This window comes from Mesocricetus auratus, unplaced genomic scaffold (genome assembly GCF_017639785.1).
Source record: "Mesocricetus auratus isolate SY011 unplaced genomic scaffold, BCM_Maur_2.0 Super-Scaffold_4256, whole genome shotgun sequence".
NCBI classification, from domain to species: Eukaryota; Metazoa; Chordata; class Mammalia; order Rodentia; family Cricetidae; genus Mesocricetus; species Mesocricetus auratus.
Window position 1 is genome coordinate 94,935,759 of NW_024429182.1, and position 24,756 is coordinate 94,960,514.

Sequence of the window (24,756 nt, forward strand, 5' to 3'; positions counted from 1 at the left end):
GTTCAATTTGAGTATACCATATCTATATCCTGACCTACCTAACTCTTTACCTGTCTACAATTTAGTATAAGAACAGATATGTAGGGAAAACACCCTGCACTATCAATCTGAATGGCCTTAGGACATCTTAGTTTAAAACATGTTCCTATATATCAGTTATTTAAACCCTTAAAATATCCAGTGTTATTATTTTTCCACAAAGTAGGAAATGGCATCAAAACTCAGAAATTCATGAATCATAATTCACCTGCACAAATAGCAAGTAAACAAAGTGAAAATTATGCAGACCACTTTGCTGAATATTGTTTTTGTAAGGAAACACTACAATCAGTTAAAATTTAGGGCGTTCTGGCTCCAAATGATATGACAGACTTTGAAGATCCCCCATGGAAGGCCTCACTCTCCCTAGGGAGCACAAAGGGGATGGGAGAGGGAGTTGATGGGGAGCAGGGGAGGAGAGGAGGGAGAGGAAACTGGGATTAACATGTAAAAGAATCTTGTTTCTAATTTAAATAAAAAAGGAAAAAATTAGAGCAATCAATAAAATAGAAATTAATTCTTTAGTATAGCAACAAAACAACCTATTTGAAATTTGAAAGCATTCAGTATATTATTTCTTTCATGAGAAATCTATTCAAATATTATTATATGGATTGTCACTGATGAATTTTACTTATGCTAGATGATGAAGAGTTAACAGTATATCATGCGTGATCCAGAATCACAGATTTATAAAAAAGACTTGAATTTGATTGGGATGGCAGAAATGCATATGAGAATGCTTAAACAAGATTACAAAGATTAACACCTCCCCAGTGAGTAAAGATATATGGAAGAATTTGGATGTTTCCTAATTATAAATGTTTAGCCTTTCTACTCAATTGTCAACAATAAAAGGAAATGGCAAACAATTAAATATTAGAAAATTATATTAAATTACAAATTCAAAACACAGCAAAAGGAGAGTGAACCAAAGCCTCTTAGTTAGATCTTTTAATAATCTAAAATCCAAATAGATTTGATAACTATTGGCTAATATAAATAAAATGTTAAAATTAGTTAAAATTAATTTCTATAATTAAATATTCAATGAAAAAACCTTCCCATAAGATTTAATTTTTTGGTTCTGTTTCTCCATTATAGAAGAATTCTCTAACTTAGAACAACTGATATATTTTCAGACTCAGGCCACACAAGCTCTACACTAATTGGAGCAAGTACCCAGAAGCTGCTGTGCTCTGTGTATGCAGATAAACCACTTACTGTTCTTATAAAGCTGAGAAATGTATTTTGAATTTATTTGACAACTTGTCAAAAGAATATTTTTTCATGTCATTAAATGGTATTTTTCTGAGGTCACTATACCTGCTTAGAAGGCTAAGTAGTTGTACATATAGGTAGGGGCATTTGTTTGACCAGTCCCTCATTGTGTGTAGGCCTCTCTGTAAAACTGTTTCACGTCTCCCTTTAGTCATAGTTATGACAGTCACCCAGCCACTGCTTTCTTCCCAGGGTCCTCATACAGTGATCTCTTCCTTTTGCCACTAATTCTGCCCCTCATTCTTTATTGTGTCCATGTGTGACTTGTTTTCAGAAATCCAAATTTTTCTACCCAGGTCATTTACGGATGGTGAAGTAGTTCACAAGTTGATGGTGTCAGTGTACTGAAGAAACAGCCAGGTAATAGTGCATTAACAGACAGGTTTTCGTTTGTTTGTTTGTTTTTTTTTGTATTTGGGGGGAAGGTTTCCTGTTTGTAGCCAAGGCTCTCTTGAAACTCTTTGTAGAACAGGCAGGCCTTGAACTCATAGAGATCTGCCTGCCTCTGCCTCCTGAGTGCTGGGGTCAAAGGAACAAATTCTTTAGGATTATATTGCATGGAAGATTGTATTTTATTTCATTTTTCTTGTTAAAATAAAATATAGTACATATAATAATAAATTATAGAAAGAGCTCTAGACCTGAACAGAAAGAGTAGAAGCCTAAATATTATGAACACTATTCATGCATAATGTTTTAGACAGTAAATAACATATAAGTACTTTTGCTCTTCCAATCCTTTATAATGAATCCTTGCATATATAGATCTCATGGGTCTTCTATTAAAATTTTAAAATAATGATTTTATTTATTCTTTCACATTCTTTCCTCCCAACTCTTCTGAGATCATCCAATTTCTCTCCCCCTTCTCTCCTGCTCTGTCTCCCTCTTTATCTCATATAAAAGATATACTTATAGAGTCACTTGGAATTAAACAAACAGTCCTGGGCATGGGGATTGCTCTGGCATTGATCAATATACAAGTAGGGGGTAACTGACTTTTCTTCAAAAGCAGTCAGCTTCTCATAGCTCCTTTGTATGTGTAGGACTTTGTGCCCACAGACCCCCTCCTGTGCATTTTTTTTCCTGATTCACAGAACCAAAGTATAGTCAAGACTGTTTTCTTTTCTTCCCATCATTACAATGCAATCAAAGCTTTAAGTAAAATGAAAGGACTGAACAAAACAGTTTTGTTTTTTATTTAGAAACAATCTTATTTTACATACCAATCCCCCATTCCCTCTCCCTCCCATTCTCTCATGCCCCCACAGACACCCCCAAACCACCCCCATCCACTCCTCAAGGATAGTGAGGCCATCTATGGGATATCATCATTTGGGGATGGACTAGGCCCTCCTCTGTGTATCTGGGCTGCAATAGTATTCCTCCATAGGTAATGGTCTCCCAAAGTCCATTTGTGCACTAGGGATAAATACTGGTTCCACTGTTAGAGGTCCCATAGACTGCCCAGGCCTCCTAACTGGCACTCAAATTCAGAGGGCTTGGTTTGGACAATGTTGGTTCCCCAGCTTTTTGAATGGGGTCCCTGTGCTTTCACTAGGGCAGATCAGCTGTTTCTGTAGGTTTCTCCAGCATGGTCTTGACTCCTTTGTTCCTCCCTCCTCCCTCTATACAACTGGATTCCAGGAGTATGGCTCAGTGATTATCTGTGGGTACCTGCTTCTGCTTCCATCAGATACTGGATGAAGGCTCAAGGGTAGCAATTAAGATGGTCATCAATTTCATTATAGGGGAACAGCATCAAAGATGGCCATTCCACTATTGCCTACATTCTTACTTGGAGTCATCTTTGTGGATCTCTGAACATTTCCCTAGTGCCAGATTTCTCTTTAAACCTATGCTGGCTCCCTCTATTATAGTATCTTTTTTCTTGTTCTCCTCTATTTTTCCCCACACACTCAGTCTTCCTAATCCCTCTTGTTCTCCTCCTCCCTCCTCTTCTCCCCTTCACTTTTTCCTGCATCCTCCCTCTTCCCCAGTGCTCTCAATTTGCTCAAGAGGTCCTGTCCATTTCCCCTTCTTCAGAGGACCATGTATTTCTCTCTTAGGGCTCTCCTTCTTTCCTAGCTTCTCTGGTGGTATGGATTGTAGGCTGGTAGTCCTTTGCTCTATCTCTAATACCCATACATGAGTCAGTACATACCATGCTTGCCTTTCTGTTACTGGGTTACTTCATTCAGGAAGGTTTTTTTCCAGTTCCATCAATTTGCCTGCGAATTTCAATTTCTTTGTTTTTTTTCCTACTAAGTAATAATCCATTGTGTAAATGTACCAAACTTTCTCCATTCATTCTTTGGTTGAGGGACACCTAGGTTGCTTCCAGGTTCTGGCTATTACAAACATCACTGCTATGAAGATAGTTGAACATATGTCCTTGTTATATGAATAGTCATCCTTTTAGTATATGCCCAAGAGTAGAATTGCTGGATTTTGAGGTAGACTGATTCCCATTTTCCTGAGAGACCACTATACTTATTTCCAAAGTGACTGTACAAGTTGACACTCCCACCAGCAGTGGAGGAGTGTTCCCCTCTCTCCACATCCTCTTCAGCAGAAACTTTCATTGGTGTTTTTGATTTTATCCAATCTGGCCAGTGTAAGATGGTATCTCAGAGTTGTTCTGATTTACATTGCCCTGGTGGCTAAGGATGTTGAGAACTTTCTTAAGTGTATTTCAGTCATTTTAGATTCCTCTATTGAGAATTCTCTATTTAGTTTCATACCCCACTTTTTAACTGTTTGGTGTTTTGATATCTAGCATCTTGAGTTCTTTTATATATTTTGGAGATCAGCTCTCTGTCAGATTTGGGGTTGGTAAAGATCTTTTCCCATTCTGGGCCGCTGTTTTCTCTTGTTTATTGTGCCCTTAGCCTTACAGAAGATTCTCAGTTTCAGAAGGACTCATTTATTAATTGTCGATCTCAGTGTCTATGCTACTGGAGTTATGTTCATGAAACTATCTCCTGTACAATTCATACAAGGGTACCTGCCACTTTCTCTTCTAAGAGGTTCAGTGTGGCTGGATTTATGTTGAGGTCTTTGATCTATTTGGATTCAAGTTTTTGCATGGTGATAGATAAGGATCCATCTGCAGTCTTCTACATGTCAGCACTTAATTATGCCAGCACCATTTGTTGAAGAGGCTTTCTTTGTTCCATTGTATATTTTTAGCTTCTTTGTCAAAGATCAGGTGTGTGGGTTAATATGTGGATCTTCAATTCAATTCCATTGGTCTATTGTTTATTTTTTGTACCAATGTCAAGCTGTTTTCAGGACTATAGCTCTATAATTGAGTGTGAAGTCAGGGATGGTGATGCCTCCTGAAGTTCCTTTATTGTACAAGGTTGTTTTGGCAATCCTGAGTCTTTTGTTTTTCCATATAAAGTTGATTATTGTTCTTTCAAGTTCTATGAAGAATTGTGCCTGTATTTTGATGGGGATTGCATTGAATATGCATATTTCTTTTGGCAAGATTACCATTTTTACTATGTTGATCCTACCCATCAAAGAGTATGAGAGATCCTTCCATTTTCTGGTATCTTCTTTAATCTTTTCCTTATTTGGTTAGTGTGACCCCAAGATATTTTATGCTGCTTTTGGCTATTGTAAAGTGTTATGTTTCTCTGGTTTCTTTCTCAGCCCTTTTAACATCTGTATATAATAGGGCTACTGATTTTTTGAGTTAATCTTGTATCCTGCAACTTTGTTGAAGGTATTTATCAGCCATAGGAGTTCTCTCGTAGATTTTTTGGGGTCCCTTATGTAAACTGTCATATCATCTGCAAAAAATGAAAGTTTGACTTCTTCATTTCCAATTTTTATCCCCTTGATCTCCTTTTGTTGTCTTATTGCTCTAGCTAGAATTTCAAGTACAATATGGAAGAGATATGGAGAGAGTGCAGAACCTTGTCTTGTTCCTGATTTTAGAGGAATCGAGTTGAGTTTCTATCCATTTAGTTTGATATTGGCTGTTGGTTTGCTGTATATTGCTTTTATTATGCTTAGGTATGTTCCTATTATCCCTGATCTCTCTAGGACCTTTATCATGAAGGACTTTTGGATTTCGTCAAAGGCTTTTTCACCATCTAATTAGATGATCATGTGTTTTTTCTTTTTCAGTTTGTTTATATGGTGAATTGCATTGATGGATTTAATATATTGAACCATCCCTGCATCCCAGGAATGAAGCCTACTTGATCGTGGTAGATGATTTTTATGATGAGTTCCTGGATTTTATTTGCCAGTATTTTATTGAGCATTTTTGCCTCAAAGTTCATGAGGGAGATTGGTGTGTAGTTCTCTTTCTTAGTTGTACCTTTGTGTGGTTTAGGTACGAAGCTAATTGTAGACTCCTAAAAAGAGTTTGGCAATTGTTCTGCTCCTATTGTGTGGAACACTTTGAGGAGTATTGTTATTAGCTGTTCTTTACTTTTTGGTAGAATATTCAATGAAACTGTCTGGCCCAGGTTGGTAGACTTTTGATGACTGCTTCTATTTCAGAAGGGGTTATATGTCTGGTTAAATTGCTTATCCATTCTTGATTTAATTTTATTAAGTGATATCTGTCCATAAAGTTGTTCATTTCCTTTATATTTTCTAATTTTGTAGAGAACAGGTTTTCAAAGTATGACCTGATGATTCTCTGGATTTGCTCTGTGTTGATTTTGTTAATTTGCATGCTCTCTTTTCACTGTTTGGTTAGTTTGGATAGGTGTTTATCTTATTTATTTATTTTCTCGAAGAACCAACTCTTTGTTACATTGAATCTTTGTATTGTTTTCTTTGTTCCTGTTTTATTGTTTTCAGCCCTCAATTTGATTATTTCCTGGTGTCTACTCCTCTGGGGTGAGTTTTCTTCTTTGTGTTCTAGAGCTTTCAGGTGTTCTGTTAATTCTCTAGTATGACTATTGCCCAATTTCTTCATGTGGGCTCTTAGTGTTATGAACTTTCCTCTTAACACTGCTTTTAAAGTTTCCCATAAGTTAGGGTATGTTGTGTCTTCAATTCTCATTGAATTCTACCAAGTATTTAATTTCTTTCTTTATTTCTTCCTTGATACAGGAATGGTCTAATTGTGCATTCTTCAATTCCCAAGATTTTGTAGGGTTTCTGCAATTTGTGTTATTGAATTCTAACTTTAAAGCATGGTGACCTGATAAGATTCAGGGGTTATTCCAATATTTTTCGTATCTGTTGAGGTTTGTTCCTTTTCCAAGTATGTGGTGCTGAAAAGAAGGTATATTCTTTTATGTTTGGATGGAGTATTCTATAGATGTCTGTTCAACCCAATTGGACCATAACTTCTGTTAGTTCCTTTGTTTCTTTGTTAAATGTCTGTCTGGTGGTCCTGTCTAATAGTGAGAGTGGAGTGTTGAAGTATCCCACTTTTAACTTTAGTAATGTTTCTTTTATGAATGTGGGTGCCTTTGTATTTGGGTCATAGATGTTCAGAATTGAGACTTCATCTTGATGGACTTTTCCTGTGATGAATATGAAATGACCTTCTTTTTCTCTTTTGATTGATTTTAATTTGAATTGTAAGTTCCTAGATATTAGGATTGCTAAACCAGTTTGTGTCTTGGATATTTGATTGGGAAATCTTTTCCCAACCCTTAACTCTCAGGTTCCATCTGTCTTTGAAGTTGAGGTGTGTTTCTTGTATGCAGCAGAAGGATGGATTCCTTTAATGTACCCATTCTTTAAACCCTTGTCTTTTTGTAGGGGAGTTACTACCAATGATATTGGGGGATATTAATGACCATTGCCTTTTAATTCTTGTTTTTTTGGATTTGTTGTTTTTCTTTGTATGGTGTGTGGATTTCCCCCTCCTCCTTATTCTGTTGGTGTTTGGTAAAGCCTATGTTTTTGTAAGTTTAGTTAACTTCCTTGGGTTGAAGTTTTTCTTCCAGTACTTTCTGTAAGGCTGGATTGGTGGATATGTATTGTTTAAATCTGGTTTTGTCATGTTTGTCATGGAATGTCTTGTTTTCTCCATTTATAGAGATTGCAGGCTATTCTGGTTATAGTAGTCTTACTGGCATCTGTGGTCTAATAGTGTCTGTAGAACATCTATCCAGGACCATCTGGCTTTCAGAGTTTCCATTGAGAAGTGAGGTGTAATTCTGATAAGTCTGTCTTTATATGTTACTTGGTCTTTTTCCTTTGCTGCTCTTAATATTATTTCTTTATCATGTATATTTGGTGTTTTGATTATTATGTGGCAAGGTGACATTTTGTGCTCCAGTCTATTTGGTGTTCTGTAAGCATCTTGTACTTTCATAGGCATGTCCTTCTTTAGGTTGGGAAAGTTTTATTCTATGATTTTGTTGAATGTTTTCTGTACCCTTGAGCTGTACCTTCTTCTATACCTATTATTCTTAGTTTTGGCCTTTTCACAGTATCCCTTATTATGGTAAGGATTTCTTGGACTTAAGATTATTTTGGTCAATGACTCTGTTTCCTCTAGTGATTCTTCAACAGCTGAGATTCTCTCTTCCTTGTCTTGTATTCTATTAGTTATACTTACATCTGTAGTTCCTGATCATTTACCTAGATTTTCTATTTACAGAATTGCATCATTCTGTGTTTTCCTTATTGTTTTTATTTCAGCTTTGAAGCTTTGAACTGTTTGAATTGTTTCCTTCACTTATTTGGTTGTTTTTTATTCCTTGACTTTTCTTGCTTTCTTCAAGAGATTTATTTATTTCTTGAGTTTTTTTGGGGTTGTCTTTTACTCCATTTCCTGTATTTTCTGTTTATTTTTCTTCCATTTCTTTAAGTGATTTTTTCATTTCCTCTTTGAGGGTCTCTGACAAAGTCTAGTGTGTTGGAGTTCCTAAGTAGGGTCTCATCGAAATCTGGACACAGGGGATGCAGAGTAAAAGCAACTGTATGTCAAACTTTATTTTTGTAGAACTTTAATAATAAGCTCATGCAAGATGTCTCATGATCTCAAACCCACAATACCACACAAGGCATCAGGAGATGTCTCCCCCCATGAGACAATGTCTCTACTATATTTAAAGTACTATGTAGCAACATGAACTTCCCTATATCTATAGAACAATAGAGCAAAGTTCACTGACCCTGAGAGGCACTTCCTTACCTTGAGCAGTATATTTTGGCAGATCATTTTAAGCATGTCAGCAGAAGTATCTTTCCAGCTATTCTTGGTGTTCCAAGTCACATGCTATAAACTACTCCTCATTGGACCCAAAATGAGCCTTCACCTCGCTAAACCAGCTTTTAAGGTCCTTCTCTTCTGCTTCACCTGTGCTCATATGTTCAGGTCTTGCTGATGTAGAGTTCCTAGATTATGGTGGTGTCATATTGGTCTTTCTGTTGTTGAATGTATTATTATACTGTCGTCTTCCTTTCACTTCTTCCAGTGGGTATAGATGGGGTTACCCTCTCCTCACATCTGGTGGGTGTAGGTGGACCAAGACTTTGATGCTGGCAACCCTGGATGATCTGGCCTCTCTTGGAGCTCTCCTCATGTGGAGGGAATTGGCGGGCCAAGACTGAGATATGGGCAGACTCCAGATGGTCCAGCCTACTAAGATGTGGGCAGACTCTGAATCACAAAACAGAGTGTAAGATGGACACAGACAACCTTTTTACACTCAGAAATTTGATTTATGTTAAAAAGACAGTTTATTTTCTGGAAACTGACACTTCATACTTCATGCTTGTATGAACAGGAATAAACTCAATATTAGGGAATTCATAATTCTGCAAAGGAATAATATTGCAGCAGTATTATTTAACTCCAACTCAAAAACCACATGAATAATTTTGTCATAAACTTAGACATTGATCCTTTTGCTTGAATCTGTTGTTATGGTCAATGTAGCCAGGAATGCTGAGAACACCGCACGGAATGTGGCTAGTTTAACAGGTACAATATACCAGAGTATGCATGAAGAACACTGCACAGAGCATGGTGAGTATTCCCTGTGATGTAGTCATTGTTTTGGTGGGTCACCTTTAGCAAATGAGCATAACTCACTGCCCCAGATTCTAATGAAAATTTGTGCATATTAGAAATTAAAGCTGAACTTCTGTGTACAACTATATTTGAATGAGTTCATTGCACTTAACTCACACATGCTTTCCTGGTGGGAATCAAATTATCACAGTATCTACTCACTTAGCTCTTTCTCAATATTCAATGCATAGCTTAGAAGTTCATCTTGTTTAGGTTCTGGAAGGTGACCTTGGAGAAGGGCTAAGCAGAGCCTCTTGAAACTGCCCTCCAGTGATACCGCAGGCTCATCAGTGGGTGCTGAATGTGTTCAGCAGTAACTATCACAACTGCATGTATAGAGGACCCTGTGGAGTCTGCTAAGCTCTGACTGCAGGATGCTGACCTCAGCCTCAAGCACTGACATGTTGCCAACTTGTACCTTTTTGATTTATTCCTTAAATTTCTTATATTTTCTTTTGGTGCTGTGATTAAAACAACTAGAAATAGATTAACCCTTAAGATACTAATTTTAAAGCTTATCATGCATAACCAGAGAGCAATTAATTTAAGTACTTCCCATAGAGCCTTATTTTTCCCGTACACTCTATTGCATCCCCTGTGAAGTATAAAATGTTTCAATTTGGCTGAGAAAAGTTCACATATTTCAGTTATGCTGAACTCTGGGGTGTTTTGTGTCTTGGCCCTCTAGTCATTTGCTCATATACAAACAAGGAATTGGCATCCTGATAACCTGGATAATGTACAGATTCCTATTTTTGGACAGTCTGTTTTCCGCAGGTTTAGATCCTCAGTGATTAAATTCTCAGCAATGATAGTAGTGACCATAGAAGTCTTTCTAATTTTTATCAATTCCAAGAAGTTTCTTAGTAGATATCAACTTTGTTGAAAGACTTCTGTAGGCATATATTTCATTTGTAGAGTTGGGCAAATGTTTTGAATATGTATGTTTTGAATTTTGAAAAATATAGAGTGTGATCTAAATTCTTTTTTGTTATATATATATATATATTATTTTTAAACTTAAATTTAAATTAGAAACACGGTTGCTTCACATGTCAATTCCAGATCCCTCTCCGTTTACCTCCCCTCCTCCCGTGCCCTCCCATCAACTCCCCCAATATCCCCTCATTTCTCCAGGGAGGGTAAGGCCCTCCATGGGGGTGTCCATAGTCTGTCATTTCATACAGGGCAGGGCCTAGACCCTCCCCAAGAGTTCAGGGTAAGAGTGCATCTCTCATTGTTAGATGGGAGTCCAAATTCCATTTGTATACCCAGGATAAATACTGATCTACTACCCAAGGGTCAATATTACCTAGGCCTCCTCACTGACACCCATATTCAGGGGGTCTTGATCAGTCCCATGCTGGATTTCCAGGCATCAATCTGGGTTTCAAGAGCTAACCCTTGTCAGGTCAGCTGTTTCTGGGGGTTAAACCAGCCCAGTCTTAACCCATTTGGTCATCAATCCTCCCCCTCTCTCGCCGGATTTCTTGAATTCAGCTCAGTACTTAGCCATAGGAGTCTGTTTCTGCTTCCATCAGCCACTGAATGAAGGTTCTGTTTCCCAGACTCTCTCGCCATGGGATTGTAGGCTGGCACCCCTCAGATCTATGTCTAAAATCCATATATGAGAGAGTACATGCCATGTTTCTATTTTTGTGATTGGGTTACCTCACTCAGGATGGTTTCTTCTAGTGCCATCCATTTGCCTGCAAATTTCAGGATTCCATTGTTTTTTTTTCCTGCTGAATAACACTCCATTGTGTAATTGTACCACATTTTCTCTATCCACGCTTTGGTTGAGGGGCATCTAGGTTGCTTCCAAGTTCTGGCTATCACAAATATTGCTGCTATGAACATAGTGGAACAGCCATCCTTGTTGTATGAATGGACATCTTTTGGATATATGCCTAAGAGTGGAGTTGCTGGGTCTTGTAGTAGGTTTATTCCCATTTTTCTGAGGAATCTCCATACTGATTTCCAAAGTGGCTGAACAAGTTGACACTCCCACCAGCAGTGGAGGAGTGTTCCCCTTTCACCACATCCTCCCCAGCATAAATTGTCATTGGTGTTTTTGATTTTAGCCATTCTGACAGGAGTGAGATGGTATCTCAGAGTTGTTTTGATTTGCATTTCCTGGATGGCTAAGGATGTTGAGCACTTTCTCAAGTGCTTCTCAGCCATCTTAGACTCCTCTATTGAAAATTCTCCATTTAGTTCTGTAGCCCACTTTTTAATTGGATCCTTTGGTGTTTTGGAGACTTGCTTCTTGAGTTCTTTGTAAATTTTGAAGATCAGCCCTCTGTCAGATGTGGGGTTAGTGAATATTTTTCCCAATTCTGTGGGCTGCCTTATTGTCTTGCTGACTCTGTCCTTTGTCTTATAGAAGCTTCTCAGTTTCAGGAGGTCCCATTTATTAATTATTGTGTGATCTAAATTCTATAGCTATATATACATTTTCCTTGTCCACTTCTAACAGATAGAATGCAATAAATATTGTCAAACAGCCACCCCAACTCCATTGTCTTTTAATACTTGCCCAAAAGGAAAGTCTAAAAATATTTCCTGTAAGTAATGAAAAACTACAACCAAAAAGTTAAACACACTTTAAAGATACAATGAAATCAAGCAAATCTAAACTGTACATAATGCATTGGATAACTGAATATTCGATATAGATTGTATAACATTATAATAATTGTATTTAAGGTTATAATTTTAGGAAGAAAACAGTAATATCTACCTAAATGACCATGAAATAATACAGTAATAATTTAATATATCTTTTGTAAAAGAGAAAATTCATAGAGTATTGTTTTAAGTTTATCTTGGCTAAAATCTTACCTTAAATATTTCTACAATGTGTCATTTTAATTGGTCTTCTTTAATTTTATGTAAATACGACACATATGTTGGTCTATATGGGTCTGAGTTGATGCATCCATGTATTTGAGATCATATAACATATATCATTTTACATTAACTCATTTCTCTGTAAAAGATTCAAAGCTTAATTTCCATAAAATTGCTTAGGTCCAACTTCTGTTGCAATCCTACTATACTAGAGTTGTAAGAAACATCTTAAGAAACAGGCACAGGAGATTCATGACAGTATTTTTTAGTTCACCTTCACCTTCAGTGCTGTGAGCACGCACACACATTAGAGAGCTACATATGTATTTGAGTGACTATTTGAGATCATTCTATATTTATTAAGTTTGTTTTCTTATGTGCCCTGACATCTTAGCATTGCATTTACTTCCAAAGGGATACCATTTACTACTGTTCTTAATTGTAAATATGCACAATGATGAAAACTCTGCAGTCCACACTGCCTTTTTTAATAATCAAGAGGGGAACTGCAAGTATTTCGTTTATTTAGGGAGAAAATGTTTGATTAATTTCAATAGTTCAATTAATCAATTCATTAATGAGGTTGAATTATCTCTATTGCAAACTCCAGCTCTTACTTTTAAAGTTTTAAATGTTGCATGCTCTAAGATTGCTTGAGAAAGGAAGAGAAACAAAAGTTTCCTTCTGATGGAAAATTCAGTATTCAGGAGATACAGACTAATTTTCAATTAATAATAAAATAATAGATACATTAGTTTCATCTTATGCTTGACACTTGTGAAGCTAAATATTCAAGAGCCCACGAAGAGTAATAGTCATAGCAATATCCAAACATTTAAAATTCTAATCCTGAACTACTCAAAGCATATATGATTAGGGACGAAGCCACACTGCTAATGAAGTATTATATTTTTATATTCCCCCATTTTACCTTCTCATGGGCACCCTTATCTGTTGAGAGGACTGGATGGGGGAGGTAAGGGTCATCCAGAGGAGGGATGGGTGGTAGAACTTTGGTTGGAATGTAAAATAAATTTTAAAAAATAAATTTAATAAAAATAATACTGACAAAAACAGTAAAACAATAGAGGACAAAAATATGGCAGGATGATAATGAACATTTGGTTTTCAATTGCTTAGTTTGTGAGTATGGGCTCTATTCTTAGTTCTTCTGGAGATATTACAAGTGACCTGAATATAGAGCAGAAATTAAGCTATCTCAGACTACTTTTTTTCTAAACAAGAGACAAATAATAAATAGGAACTCAACATTGTCCCTTTTACTTCAATATTACTATCTTTCTCACTTTCAATGCTGCCATGACATAAGAACTCAGGAACTACTTTAGATGTATGTAATTTCTAGAAAAAAATTTAAGATGAAACTTAACTGTTTATGTCAAAAACATGCCTTTCTGAAAGAAAACATCTGAAAAATCCTGTCTTGAATTTGCTTTGTCTTCACTCCATAAATGATGGGCTTGAGAGTGGGAGGTACTACCACGTAGAGGTTAGCAAAGAGAATGTGCATGTGACGCAGTATGCTATGGCCCCCAAAACGATGAGCAAAAAAGGTAAAGAGAGAAGGTGTATAGAACAGAAGGATGACACAGACGTGGGAGCCACACGTACCCAGAGCCTTGAATCGGGCATCTCGAGAAGGAATTCTAAATACTGAATGAAGTATAAGGATGTAAGAGATGATGATAAGCACAATGTCTAGGCCTATGGAAAATAAAGGTAAAGTCATTCCATAGTAAATATTGACTTTGATATTGTCACAGGACAACCTAGCAATGCCCATGTGTTCACAGTATGAGTGGTGAATGATGTTTCTTCCACAATAGTTGAGCCGATAAACTAGAAAGACCAAGGGGAAACAGATGAGGAAGCTTCTAATCACAGACACAATGCCATTCTTGCAATGACTAATGGGGCTAGAATGGTGGTATACCTTAGTGGAATGCAGATGGCCACATAACGGTCAAATGCCATAGCCAGCAGTATGGCAGACTCTGTCATCAACATAAAGTGGAGAAAAAACATCTGAGACACACAGCTAGAAAAAGAAATGCCACCAGCTTGAAACCAGAAGATGGCAAGAACCTTTGGTGAGGTCACTGTAGATAGAATGATATCAGCCAGGGCCAACATGGAAAGGAAAAGGTACATGGGTTCATGAAGACTGTGATCAGTGAAGATCAGAAATATTAATAGGGTATTACCTGCAAGGGCCACTATGTACATTGAACAAATGGGGATAGAGAGCCAAGTGTGTACATATTCTAGCCCTGGGATCCTAATCATGGTGTACCAGATGTCCCTGAGGTTGGTGTGATTTGAAGACATTGCCTTCTCTTCCCAGTCCTCTGTCCTCAGATACTGGAGCTTGGAAATGAAGAAAAATTGAAATTACAAAATGTATGGATTTTTTAGATTATCATGCAATATCACTTTGTGGAACTTATTACATGGGTTGGCACACATGATTCAGTGAATGCTAGTCAGTTATAGCTCATTAATGGGAAAATAAAAACGTAAGGTCTTGACAAAAGTGATGATTATAATGAACAGAATAAGTTTTAAATATTGAAGTGATGGTTAGAAACTGTGCTAAACTTTTATGTTTAAGATCAAATACACAAATCCATGGATGTGTTAAAGGTTTTCCATATCATAGCTGGTTTTGTTCAGTTGTTCATTTCTTGATTCCTAATAAAAATACTCTTTACTGAAGTTCTAGAATTGTAGTGGTCAGGATACTCCTTACTGTTTTCCTCGAAGCACAATACTACTGCGATCCATGCTAACCATCATCCTGGTACTCTAATATAAACATTTGAGTAAAGTGAATGTTTTTACTTACTCTAGCAATGTACTTCTAGAAAGTATCAGAAATATATAAAATCTTTGATTTGCACAGTCTTATATTTACTAACTGTAAAATTGGAATGTTCTTGATTTACATCACAATCCATATTTGTTTCAGCTTAAGCAACATTATGCAGCACTAGCATTTTTTAGAACTAAGTCAGTATATGATGTGCTCTTATTTTCTAAGCACCACTTCCCCCCACAGGGTGCCACCTACATTGACTTTTTTTCTTCCATTAAATATTCTAGATCATGTTTAAATTTTAGTATTTTCTTCTTTATTTCAACTTCTCATCAAACATGAACAAAGAGAAAGGAAGAAATTAATTCAGAGAAAACAAAGTGACAAAATAATTAAGTCACAAAATGAAATAATTATTGACCAGACCAGGAGCATCTTATGCTAAATTAATAATTGAATATAGATCAGCATATATTCTACTTCAAATATCTTTCCCTATGGAAGAACTAAAGTACATTAATGTAAACAACCACATTTCTAGTTAGGTCAGGATCAGAATGGTAGGAGACATTCATTTGTGCATTCATGACAGAAATATATGTATTCCTTATCAAGGGCAAGTGCACAAAAGGTAATGGCTGGGTTTTAATATTATGTGTTTATTGTGAAAAGTGGTAAAAATGAAAGGCTAGTCCTGGAAAGAATAAGAGAGATGAATAAAAGGTTTCTATCAAGAATATATATCACTTTACACACAGAGACAGAGCTATGAGAAATAAGATATCATCTGATTGGATAAGTAGACTGTGACCATAAAGGTTCAGAGTAGGGCTGGAAGATGAAGGGTTTTTTAAATTTAGTTTTCTGTATTAACTAGTTAATGAAATTATTATTACAAAATACTTGGTGTGTTTATTATGTTTTATCATTTCAATGAATTCTCTTCTTTTTTTAACTTGAGGCACATTACACTATCTGTATCTGTCTGGCCTGACACTTGCTTTCTATGTAGATCCATGTTTCTGTCTTCTGAATGCTGGGATTAATGACATGTGGCCCCTTGCCTTGCACATAATTTAATTATTTTCTTTTTTTTTTTTTTTTTTTTTTTTTTTTTTTTTTTTTTTTTTTTTTTTTTTTTTTATATTAATATTTTTTTTATTTTCCATTTTAAATTTAGATAAGAAACAAGGTTGCTTCACAAGTCAGTACGAGGTCCCTCTCCCTTTCCCTCCCCTCCTCCTGTGCCCACCCCCCATCCCCCCCCGTTATCCCCTCATTCCCCCAGGGAGGGTGAGGCCCTCCATGGGGGTGTCCATAGTCTGTCATTTCATATAGGGCAGGGCCTAGACCCTTCCCCAAGAGTTCAGGGTGAGAGTGCACCTCACATTGTTCTATGGGAGTCCAGAGACCGTGTGTATACTTGGGATGGGTACTGATCTGCTGTCCAAGGCTCAATAGATTACCTAGGCCTCCTCACTGACACCCAGATTCAGGGGGTCTTGATCAGTCCCATGCTGGATTCCCAGGCTGATGCCTGGGATTCAAGAGTTAACCTTTGTCTGGTCAGCTGTTTCTGGGGGTTCAACCAGCCCAGTCTTAATCCCTTTGATCATCAGTCCTCCCTCTCTGATACTGGCTTTCTTGAGTTCAGCTCAGTACTTAACCAGCCAGTAAATGAAGTTTCTGTTTCCCAGACTCTCTGGCCATAGGATTGTAGGCTGGCACTCCCCAGATCTATGTCTAAAATCCATATATGAGAGAGTACATGCCATGTTTCTCTTTTTGTGACTGGGTTACCTCACTCAGGATGGTTTCTTCTAGTGTCATCCATTTGCCTGCGAATCTCATGATTCCATTATTTTTTTCTGCTGAATAGTACTCCATTGTGTAGATGTACCACATTTTCTCTATCCATTCTTCGGGTGAGGGACATCTAGATTGCTTCCAAGTTCTGGCTATTACAAATAAAGCTGCTATGAACATAGTGGAACAGACATCTTTGTTATATGAATGGGCATCTTTTGGATATATGCCTAAGAGTGCAGTTGCTGGGTCTTGTGGTAGGTTTATTCCCATTTTTCTGAGGAATCTCCATACTGCTTTCCAAAGTGGCTGAACCAGTTGGCACTCCCACCAGCAATGGAGGAGTGTCCCCCTTTCACCACATCCTCTCCAGCATAAATTGTCATTGGTGTTTTTGATTTTAGCCATTCTGACAGGAGTGAGATGGTATCTCAGAGTTGCTTTGATTTGCATTTCCCGGATGGCTAAGGATGTTGAGCACTTTCTCAAGTGCCTCTCAGCCATTTTAGACTCCTCTATTGAAAACTCTCTATTTAGTTCTGCAGCCCACTTCTTAATTGGGTCCTTTGCTGTTTTGGAGACTTGCTTCTTGAGTTCTTTGTAAATTTTGGAGATCAACCCTCTGTCAGATGTGGGATTAGTGAATATTTTTTCCCATTCTGTGGGCTGCCTTTTTGTCTTGCTGACTGTGTCCTTTGCCTTACAGAAGCTTCTCAGTTTCAGTAGGTCCCATTTATTAATTGTTGATCTCACTGTCTGTGCTACTGGTGTTATGTTCAGGAAGCTGTCTCCTGTACCAATTCTTTCAAGGGTACCACCCACTTTCTCTTCTAAGAGGTTCAGTGTGGCTGGATTTATGTTGAGGTCTTTGATCCATTTGGACTTAAGTTTTGTGCATGGCGATAAACATGGATCGATCCGCATTTTTCTACATGCCAGTCTCCAATTATGCCAGCACCATTTGTTGAAGATGCTTTCTTTATTCCATTGTATATTTTTAGCTTCTTTGTCGAAGATCAGATGTTCGTACGTGTGTGGGTTAATACCCGGATTTTCAATTCGATTCCATTGGTCTGCCTGTCTATTTTTGTGCCAATACCAAGCTGTTTTCAGGACTATAGCTCTATAATAGAGCTTGAGGTCAGGGATAGTGATGCCTCCGGACGTTGCCTTGTTGAACAGGGTTGTTTTGGCTATCCCAGGATAGCCAAATTTAATTATTTTCTAATGGAAATAATGCATTTGTCTTTTTCCTTGACTTCCAAATCACACACTCATACAATTAATAAACTTACACTTTGACCCTCATTAATAAATACTAAATTTCATAATGGCACAAGAATGTTTATAGCATATCATTTTTCCTTTTAAGTAAAAGGCATCAGTGAGCATTGATGAGAAGAAAGATATGGTGACTGATAGTTATTCCTCTTCTCTAAGAGTTGCTAGATGGTCTAAGACTAAGCAGGACCAGAAACATGACATCGCCAACACAGCAGGGTAGACAACTGAGTTTACATAGTCACATGAAAGAATGGATTTTTGCATTTTGTAACTCAGTCATGAAAGACAGTCTATAAATTATCTTGAAGTAAGCAATGTAGAAAAATAGCAATGCCATTAACCAATATAAGAAGTAAGGTGAGAATTTCAGGAATTAGAATAATAAACCAAGTGTATTTTTATTGAGAAATAATAGAGAAATTTTTTGTTTCTAAAAGGAACTAGATGGATGAATTCAGAAGGCTGTTTTAAGCCTTCATAATTGCTCTGTAAAGAGAATTCTCCCTTAGCTATATATTCCTCTGGCTTGGCTGATGCCATCACTATTGTGGCCTCCTAATATTCTCACAGTTCAGCCTAATAGTGGTTTTTATCTTATTTTTATTATTACATGGCTATCACCATCATAACCCATCATTATTAGATTTATCTTCAAAAGTACTATATTGAAAACAGGAATAAGAGGAAAGTATGAAATCATGGTCAGTGTTTATAAAACTTTCAAAGGATTAATGGGGCCAGGCTTTCTTGCACTGCAGTGTTGGAAATGTCATATGCATGACAACAGTAAGTCACCATGACTGGTGACAGTGAGAAGATAATCATTTAAGTGAAGAAAGGATTAAAGGACACTGGGCATTTTCTTTTAAAACAAAAGAGATGAAAGCCTCAGATTTGTCTGTGTCAGAAGAACTAAGTGATGAAAAAATTTAAAGGAGGATCTGAACAGATATTTTTTGTGAATTAGAAGTATATTTCAATGAAAGACAATTCAATGAATATGGGTATTCTACTTCCTTATTTGAAACAAAATGAAATACAAGAAAATAGTAAGATTCGTGTGTGAGATTTTTGGAAATACTACAATTGAAACACATATTTACAATAAAATAAAACAATATTTATTTATTCCAAATCTTATAAGAAAAATAACTTAAAAATGATCTACCATAAGACAATACCCAATGACTTCTATAACTCATTAGAAATATATTTTTCATCCATTTTAATTGCTACTGTATTCATTACAGCCAGATTGGAAACAGTTTAGATGTCCATCAACTGATAAATAGATAACAAAAGTATGCTACATTTACATAATAGTGTGTTATTATTCAGCTGTTTAGAAAAATGAAATTATGAAATTTGCAAGTAAATGGATAAAGCTAGAATCAATTATCCTGAGTGAGGTAATGCATACTGCAAAAGAATGCTGCATGTTTTCTCTTATATATGGATATCAGTTTTTTAAATCTTTATATGTGTGTGTGTGTTTCATTAGAACAACAAAGAGGTTAGATCACTATTAAGGTACCAAGGGTTAGGAGGGAATCTTCCAAGAAAGGGCAAATAAAACATGCCACCATTATAAAGAGGAAACTATAACAGGAGAATTAAATGGAGAGGGTGATGGCAGTATAGGGTAAAGGAGGGAATACGGAGAAAGACAACTGAAACTATAGGCCTCTAGAAGGCATTGGGCCATACTGTTACAGAGACTTCCTAAAATACATACATATATGAAAGAAATTTTAAAAAGTCACCATTTAATGGTGTATATATTGCCCCAAGTAGACATTTTATGCCACCAAGTAAGACTCCCAGTGATAGAATGGCTACATCTTGTTTCTCTGTTGCCCAAAGATGCCCCATAAACCAAGTCCTAATCCTCACAGGCTAATGCCAAGACTGATGGTTAACCTCTACAACCTAACAGCAATTCACTTTTGCTGAAAATGCCACTCACTTATACCATCTAACAGAGAAATTAAGCTGGTGTCTAAATGGAAGCATCACCCCTACTGACTAGTTTCCATGCTACTGAGGGTAAAAATGCATGCTGCTATAGTATACAGCTAATCACGAATAGCACCCAGCTGCACTATCCTATGACCAACTACAGGGACCTGCCTGCAAGATATATTGATGCCATAGTGGCACACATGTTATGGGAGTATACAAACATGTTTGATTAGATTAATACACACTTTGTGAGATGGAACCCATGTCTGACATTTCTGAAGTATCTAAGAACTCGAGACACAATAGGTTATGGACCCTAGGGGAAAATGTATTGCTATTATTCTGCTAAAGTAACATAGCAATGCAATGACTCCTAATGATATGTTGCTATACCCATATGTCAGTACATTATTCAGCCTGCATCAGAGAAACTTCTTAATTCAGTTGATGGTAATTAACACAGAGACTCACAACTGGGGACAGTTCAGAGAGTAAGAGACTTTGGAGTAATAAGGCCTAAATAGATGTCTTTATAAAACTGTTTCTTCCAGGCTCGGGAATCTATGAGAAAGAGGAGTTATAAAGATTGTAAGTACTATAGGTGATGGATGACTTCAAGAAAACTACATCTTCCAGGCAAATAGGACTGATACATCTATGAACTCGTAGAGACTATAACAGGATGCACAAAACTGTAAGGGCTAAAATCAGAGAAAATCCCAGGAATGAGAAGAACAAATGAACACAAAGTTCTACCCATAACCAAGAAACTAATTTGTACCTGTCAGAAAAGGGGAAATGAGTTTTCTTTAAGAGAATGACACTGGCTATGTCAACCATATTTTATGGCAGGCCTCTTGTCCAGACGTTGGCCAACACAAAGCAAACTATATTTTTTTGTGAGTACTAGTTTAGTTTTAGACATCATTTTCTTTGGGTGTGGCTTTTTTGCCTTATTGTTTTTGGTTGATTTTCATGGTGTCTTTTGTTTGAATTTTTATGGATAGAGGGGTGGAGGAAGATCTAGGAAAATTTTTGGAGGATAAAGAATATGATAAAATATAAAACATAAAAATTTTAAGTAAGCGAGACTAGGAAGGGAGAGGAGGCTGGGAGTCCAGGGAAGCAGCAGTTCTTCCAGCAGCGTCAGGTAAACAGGCCAGCTTCCTGGCCTGTGCTCCAGTGCCTGCAGATCGCCTGGGACCTGCACAGAGCTCCCAATCCCGGCGGGAGCCAAGCACCCCAGACTCCGGATCTTCGCTCACACCAACGAGACCAGGAAACCAGAGGACCCAGGGAGACCAGGGGAGTAGCTGTTCTGGATCAAGTACAACAGGACCCAGCATAGGGTCCAGGGGACCATGTAAGAGGATAAGCGCCCCAGATTCCTGTTCTTCTTCTCCACCCACGGGACCAGCATTCAGACAAGGAATAGAAGAATCACCAGATTATTGGACTTGCTAGCACCCACCAAAAGGGAACTCTGGTACCCAAACCAGTAAGGGGCTCTTTCTGCACCCACTAGAAGAAGAGATGGGAAAGAGACAATACAAAAACACAGTCAGCAACAGAAAAACAAATATGACACCGCCAGATTCTAGAGACTCCACACCAGCAAGACCCCAACATTCCAATGCGGAAGAAGCAGAAGAGAACGACCTTAAAAGCACTTTCATGAAAATGATAGAGGCCCTAAAAGAGGATATTGGAAAATCCCTCAAAGAAATGGAAGAAAAAACAAACCAAAAAATGCAAGAAATGGAAGAAAAAACAAACCAAAAAAGGCAGGAAATGGAAGAAGAAATGAAGCAAAAATGTAAGAAATGGAAGAAAAAACAAAGCAAAAAATGCAAGAATTGGAAGAAGAATCATACCAAAAAAGGCAGGAAATGGAAGAAGAAACAAAGCAAAAAATGCAAGAAATGGTAGAAAAAACAAAACAAAAAATGAAAAAAATGGAAGAAGAAACAAACCAAAAAAGGCAGGAAATGGAAGAAGAAACAAAGCACAAAATGCGAGAAATGGAACCAAAAACAAACCAAAAAATGCAAGAAATGGAAGAAAGAACAAACCAAATAATTCATAAAAGGCAACAAACGGACGAACAGATAAACAGAAAATTGCAAGAAGCAATGCAAACACTGCAAGGGTTGAAAACTGAAATAGAGTCATTAAAAAAAACACAATCTGAAGAAAGGCAGAAAATAGAAAAGCTGGTCAAACAGACAGGCACTACCAATACAAGCATTACCAACAGAATAGAAGAGATGGAAGAGAGAATCTCAAGTGTTGAAGATACACTAGGAGAAATGGATTTATCAAACAAAGAAAACCTTAAATCCAACAAATCCTTAACACAAAACATCCAGGAAATATGGGACACCATGAAAAGACCAAACCTAAGAATAATAGGTATAGAAGAAGGAGAAGAAATCCAGCTCAAAAGGGGCAGAAGGCATATTCAACAAAATCATAGAAGAAAACTTTCCCAACCTTAAGAAAGACATTCCAATGAAGGTACAAGAAGCCTACAGAACACCAAATAGAGTGGACCACAAAAAAAATTCCCCTCGCCACATAATAATCAAGACCCCAAACATACAGAATAAAGAAAGAATATTAAGAGCAGCTAAGGAAAAAGGTCAAGTAACATATAAAGGCAGACCTATCAGAATTACACCTGATTTCTCCATGGAAACTCTGAAAGCCAGAAGGTCCTGGATAGATATTCTACCTACACTAAGAGACCACGGATGCCAGCCCAGACTACAGTACCCGGCAAAGCTCTCAATCACTATAGACGGAGAAAACAAGATATTCCATGACAAAACTAGATTCAAGCAATATGTGTCCACTAACCCAGCCCTACAGAAAATTTTGGAAGGAAAACTCCAACCCAAGGAAGCTAACTATAACCAGAAAAACATAAGCATTAGAGAATCTCTCTCTACCAACAGCCAAAAGAACAAAGGGGTGAAATTCCACACATAATTCCACCAACAACAACCATCGCAAATCGAAGAAGGATGAGCAATCATTGGTCATTAATATCCCTCAATATTAATGGCCTTAACTCACCCATAAAAAGACACAGACTAGCAGATTGGATTCGAAGACAGAACCCTTCCTTCTGCTGCATACAGGAAACACACCTTACCCTTAAAGACAGACATTACCTGAGAATTAAAGGTTGGGAAAAAATTTTTCAATCGAATGGACCCAAGAAACAAGCCGGGGTAGCAATCCTAATATCTAACAAACTAGACTTTAAAATAAAATCAATCAAAAGAGATGAAGGAGGTCATTACATACTCATCACAGGTGAAACCCACCAAGAGGAAGTGTCTATTCTGAACATCTATGCCCCAAATACAAAGGCTTCCACATTCGTTAAAGAAACATTATTAGAACTTAAATCTCATCTAAAGCCCCACACAGTTATAATGGGAGATTTCAACACAACACTCTCACCACTAGACAGGAATACCAAACAGAAACTCAACAAAGAAGCAAAAGGGCTAATAGAAGTAATGACCCAACTGGGATTAACAGATATCTATAGAACATTTCATCCACATAAAAAAGAATATACCTTCTTCTCACCACCACATGGAACCTTCTCAAAAATCGACCACATACTTGGCAACATATCAAACCTCAGCAGCTACAAAAAAATTGGAATAACTCCATGCATCTTATCAGACCACCATGCTTTAAAATTAGAATTCAACAACAACACAAATTGCAGAAAACCTACAAACTCATGGAAATTGAATAATGCTCAACTGCACCATCTCTGGGTCAAAGAGGAAATAAAAAAAGAAATTAAAGACTTCCTCGAATTCAATGAGAATGAAGACACAACATACCCAAATCTATGGGACACTTTGAAAGCAGTGCTACGGGGGAAGTTCATAGCACTAAGTGCTCACATGAAGAAACAGGAGAACAGTTATACCAGAGAATTAACATCACAGCTGAAAGCTCTAGAACACAAAGAAGCACACTCCCCCAGGAGGAGTAGACGCCAGGAAATAATCAAATTGAGGGCTGAAATTAATAAAGTAGAAACCAGGAAAACAATACAAAGAATCAACGCAACGAAGAGTTGGTTCTTTGAGAAAATCAACAAGATAGACAAACCTTTGTCCAAACTTACCAAACAGCAGAGAGTGAACACGCAAATTAACAAAATTAGAAATGAAAAGGGGGACATAACAACAGACTCTGAGGAAATCCAGAGAATCATTAGGTCATACTTTGAAAACCTGTACTCCACAAAATTCGAAAATTTAAAGGAAATGGATGACTTCCTGGACAGCTATCAATTGCCAAAACTAAATCAAGAACAGATAAGCAATTTAAATAGACCTATAACCCCTATGGAAATAGAAGCTGTCATCAAAAGTCTCCCAACCAAAAAAAGCCCAGGTCCAGATGGCCTCAGTGCAGAATTCTACCAGAAATTCAAAGAACAGCTTATACCAATTCTTCTCAAAGTGTTCCACACAATAGAAGCAGAAGGGTCTTTGCCAAACTCTTTCTATGAGGCTTCAATAACCTTGATCCCCAAGCCACACAAAGATACAACTAAGAAAGAGAACTTCAGACCAATATCCCTCATGAACATTGATGCGAAAATACTCAATAAAATACTGGCAAATCGGATCCAAGAACACATCAAAAC

The 24,756-nt window shown here is 37.2% G+C and overlaps 1 protein-coding gene across 1 annotated transcript; it reads right to left on the reverse strand.

The window, feature by feature from the left end:
- Positions 1-13,580: 13,580 nt before the first annotated feature.
- Positions 13,581-14,530, reverse strand: LOC101832111 (olfactory receptor 52Z1-like). Its single transcript, XM_013116276.2, is given in 2 exon segments — positions 13,581-14,098; positions 14,101-14,530. Coding segments are annotated over 2 exon segments (948 nt in total).
- Positions 14,531-24,756: the final 10,226 nt, after the last annotated feature.